This window comes from Mixophyes fleayi, chromosome 6, assembly GCF_038048845.1.
Source record: "Mixophyes fleayi isolate aMixFle1 chromosome 6, aMixFle1.hap1, whole genome shotgun sequence".
Taxonomy (NCBI): Eukaryota; Metazoa; Chordata; class Amphibia; order Anura; family Limnodynastidae; genus Mixophyes; species Mixophyes fleayi.
In genome coordinates, this window is record NC_134407.1 from 206,001,244 (window position 1) to 206,005,987 (window position 4,744).

At 40.3% G+C, this 4,744-nt stretch overlaps 1 protein-coding gene across 1 annotated transcript; it reads left to right on the forward strand.

Moving 5' to 3' along the window:
- The first annotated feature begins 2,676 nt into the window (after positions 1 to 2,676).
- Positions 2,677 to 4,245, forward strand: LOC142095430 (E3 ubiquitin/ISG15 ligase TRIM25-like). The gene has a single exon (XM_075178375.1). The coding sequence runs from the start codon at positions 2,677 to 2,679 to the stop codon at positions 4,243 to 4,245; it is 1,569 nt and encodes a 522-aa protein (XP_075034476.1).
- Positions 4,246 to 4,744: the final 499 nt, after the last annotated feature.

The following is a 4,744-nucleotide window of genomic DNA, read 5'->3' on the forward strand; positions in this document are numbered from 1 at the left end:
TACATTGTGTATGTATCTTATCAATTGATAGTCATTTATGCGATTTATGTTTTAGGATCATATTAAACCTTATTTGTGAGAGACCTTATTTTGCAATATGCATGATTTAATGTTTAGTGCGTTTAGGGTATAATTAGCCCTGTATTTTTCTTTGTTGGTTTGTTTGGATACACTTGTGGAGGATTGCAGCCTCCTTATATGCAGCGGATTTACCATTTCGCTAATCATTTGATCTTGTATATTTTGTTACGTGCACCATTATTTGAGGGGTTTTTATCCTGCTAAGACATGCTTATGATGATATAAACCAGGGGCATATGCTGCAGATGTGTCTCGAGATGTGACAGTTCTGTGTATGGGAGGAAATAGATTATTTTTGTGTTTTTTTTAATAGTTATCTACCCCCATTTTGTGACCAACTATAAGTAGGGTAAGTGCTGGATCATTGTCACACTAACAGGATATGCCCTATATCATTTACCTCCATGATCCAGACTTGCTGTGTTTAATATGATATTTATGTGAATTTTTTGCTCAACTGTTTGAACCAATAGAATATCATCGTCATCAGCTATTTATATAGCGCCGCCAATTGTGCAGCGCTTTGCAAAGAATATTTGTCATTCACATCAGTCCCTGCCCCATTGGAGCTTACTGTCTAACTTCCCTAACACACATACACATACAAGGGTTAATCTTGTTAGCTGCAAATTAACACATCAGTATGTTTTTAGGGAGAACATGCTAACTACACACAGATAAGGCCATGCTCGGGAATTGAACTCTTGACCCCAGTGCTGTGAGGCAGAAGTGCTAACCACTGAGCCACCATGTATAATATGACACATTGTCCGCAAATATATTCTCCCAATGAATTCAGCTCTGTACCATCAAACATTACAACAAAGGAATTATCTGTTCCATGGTTGCAATTTGGTTGTACTATGCAATTAATGGAAAACTGTAGAGAGATCACAGAAAACCTCTTCCCCCACCCTGTGAATTTACACGCAGGTGTAACTTAATGAATAATGTGTAGTGGAAGGACATCAGCTCTTTTAAATTCACTCCAGTGGGCTCCGACAATCACTTCCTTTCTGATCAAACTGCTGAGACGGATAGAGAAGAATTTTTTAATATATATGTGAACTGTCCTTTCTTCCACCTATGGACAACATCTTCTATTCTATCTCAGATCCCTATGGACACAGATACCGCTGGATGCTGCTAAACAAATTGTCATGAACAACTGATGACAAAACTAGACATAAGTGGGAAGACTGTTTAAAATCATCGGATATTTATTGCGCTCTTTAAGCTAATGATCTGGAAGGTTCCATAAGACTCTCAAGTACCACAAATAGATTCTCTGGTTTTCTCCTGTGTTGCTTCGAGCTACTATGCAGTCCGTGCATCATCATCATCATCATCATCATCATCATCTATTTATATATAATTCTGCAGCACTGCACAGAGAACTCATTCACGAAATTATATCTAACGGATCTTTTGTTTAACAATTTTGTCTATGGTAGTTAAATTGGTGTAATGGCTGCTAGGGGAGACAAAGTCAGACAAACCACAGTCCCACTCCCAACACCCCTGGTACTCACCCAATCCCGAAGGATAGCTAGGAGGCACACCGCGTTCTATCTGATGGCAATCTGGAGCTCTCACCTTGCGTTAGTTCCCCGTTCTGGTTATGGAGTTGGAGGTGTGGACGGGGGCCCTACCTGGTTTCCAGCCTCTGCTGACGTCCTCTTGACCCGTCGCGGAGGTCTTCACCCAGCTGGGCTCGACTCCACTTGCCTCCGACGTCTTCTTGGCAGGGTAGCTCTCAGCTCTTACAAGGGCTCCTTGCCGCTGCTCGCCACCGCCGTCTCTTTCCTCTTCTTTCTTCTGTGATTGACTGCGGAAGCTGTCTCTTCTGTCCAGCGTCTTCTTTCTTCTTCCTCTTCTGGAGCTTCTTTCCCGACGTCTTCTTTCTTCTTCTGCTCCCGGAGTACTAACATGTCGCTGGCTACGGAACCTGAAATAGACGCCAATGCACTGATGCCATGTGACGTCACTGCACCGTTGTGTGACAACAGCCAATCAGGGCTCCTCGCGGTGCCAAAATTCCCAGATTGGCTGCCCGTCCCGGCCAGTACAATCGGTGCCGTAGGAGAGACCCGACGGAGCCCATCCAGGCAAGTTTCCCACAATTAGTATTGCTGACTTATATTTTAGATATATTTAATAATTTATTTTCCATTTTTTAGCAACATCTTTTCACAAGCGCCTGTTTATTTAAATACCTTCTACGTTTCAAAAGGATATGCTCTATAACTGCAGCCAGGATGCTATGACTTATATACTCTGGGCAAAGAAAGTGATCATGCCCTCATGACCTTACAAATAGACCCACAATGTATCCATTTACTTTCCACAATTATAGGGACACCAAATATATGCACTAAAAGAAGATGTTAATCAGAAAATGTATTGCTCATTTTTTTCTGCTCCGTGCCAGGAATGAAGACACATATCTTTAAAGAGAGTGAGTTATTGCATAAGGAATATTCTGACTGCTCATAAAGTTTACGTTCAAAGTTCACAGTTTAATACTTAAACACGCCCTATCAGCAATATAAAGAGACGTTTAAAGAAAAGAATTGTAGTTTTCAACTCACAGCAATGAGTTCTGCAGATCTGAGAGAGGAGATGACCTGCTTCATCTGTCTGAAGATTTACACTGATCCTGTAACCCTGAGATGTGGACACAACTTCTGTCGGGTCTGCATAGATTGCGTGCTGGATACACAGGAGGGGTCTGGAGTTTATACCTGTGCTAAATGTAGAACAGAATTTCAGGAACGTCCTGCACTACATGGAAACACAACTCTGTGTAATATAGCACAGCGATACCTGTCTACTCAGCCAGAGCAGGAGAAGACTGGCATTTTCTGTACCTACTGTATTCACTCTTCTGTATCTGCTGTTAAATCCTGTTTGATGTGTGAAGCCTATCTGTGTAATAACCACCTAAAGATACATAGCAAATCATTGGAACATGTATTAGCCGAACCAACCACATGTTTGGAAAACCGAAAATGTTCTGCTCACAATGAGATCCTTAAGTATTACTGCTATGATGATGATACCTGTATCTGTGTCACCTGCTCCTTGGTTGGAGATCATAAGGGTCACGAAGTAGACCTACTATACGAGGCGTCTGTTAAAATGAAGGAGGACATGAAAAGTTCTCTGGAGAAGCTGAATGCAAACAGAAAAAAGACGGAGGATAAGCTTCAGATTTTGCAGGAATGCAGGAAAAAGATACCAGAAAAAGCAGCTGATATGAAAGAGAAACTCTTAAAACTCTTAAGAGGCACCAGAGAGCAGCAGGTGGGCCTAGAAGAGAGAGTACTGAGTGATATCTCCAGCCAGGAAGAGCAGGTTTCACTCTCAGTCTCTGATCTGATCAATCTTCTGGAAAACAAGAAGGACAAGCTGACAAAGGAGATTAATCACACTGATGAACTGTGTAACATTACTGATCCATTATCTCTTCTAAGAGGATGTGAATCAGACGTTGAAATGGAAGATACAGAAGACAGGGAAATAGGTGATGAAAAGATCCATTCTGCAGGAAAATTAGATGACGGTCTTATCTCAGAGACTTTACACATAATATTATCTGATATACTGACTGGTATAAATAAAGATCTTTATATACAAGAAACTAAAGGTATGATTCTGGATGTAAATACAGCTTCTAATAACGTATTGTTATCAGGTGACTTCAAGTCTGCGTCCGGGACAGATATAAAACAAAATCTCTACGAAAATCCAGAGAGATTCATAGACTATTCTCAGGTTCTAGGCAATATGTGTTTCAGCTCAGGACGACATTACTGGGAAGTGGAGACCAATGAAACAGAATATTTGATGATAGGGATGTGTTATCCGAGTATGGACAGAAAAGGACGTAAGTCTTTGATTGGAGTTAATAATAAGTCTTGGGGTCTAACGAAGCAATGGAGTAGATATTATGTGAGACATAATAGTAAAGATATCTTATTGACTCCAAACTTTTCTGCACACAGATTCAGAATATATCTGGATTTTGAGGGTGGTAGATTGTCCTTTTATGAGCTTTCTGATCCAATAAAACATCTACACACTTTCACTGCCACCTTCACAGAGGGACTTTATGCAGTCTTCTGCGTATGGAACCATTCCTGGGTGAGAATCAGGAGCTAGAAATGATTTTTAATAAAAGGCTTCTTTATAAGCATGGCTTAGTGTAATGTACACAAACTTGCTGTAACCCATAGAAACCAATCAGATTCTAAATGCTCTTATACATACTATGATTCTGACAATCAGTTAAGCAATTTTCGATCTAATTGTCATATGTTTGGATACAAAAACAACTGCTGCTTAAGTTGAACATCGGTGCAGTAGGAAAATGCATAGGGACACCCAGCTCCTGATCTTAACGACCACAAGCCACATAGATTCCACTACTCAGTGCCCATGTCAAGTGGTTGAATCTGTCTGAGTGCAAGCACCTTAATGACAATGTTCTACTGCAATTCAGAAAATGGAACAGATATTGATTGCTGTGGGCTACAACACATTCATCCACATTCTCATTTTTATCAAATAAGATACAAGATGTATAGAAAACATAATTGTGTTTTGGTGCGTTCATTTATTTTTTACACAAATGAATACGTTAGCATCTTTTAACATATTT

Excerpts from the sequence above, each read along its gene's own strand:
- LOC142095430 (XM_075178375.1), top strand. The coding sequence starts at position 2,677 with ATGAGTTCTGCAGATCTGAGAGAGGAGATGACCTGCTTCATCTGTCTG.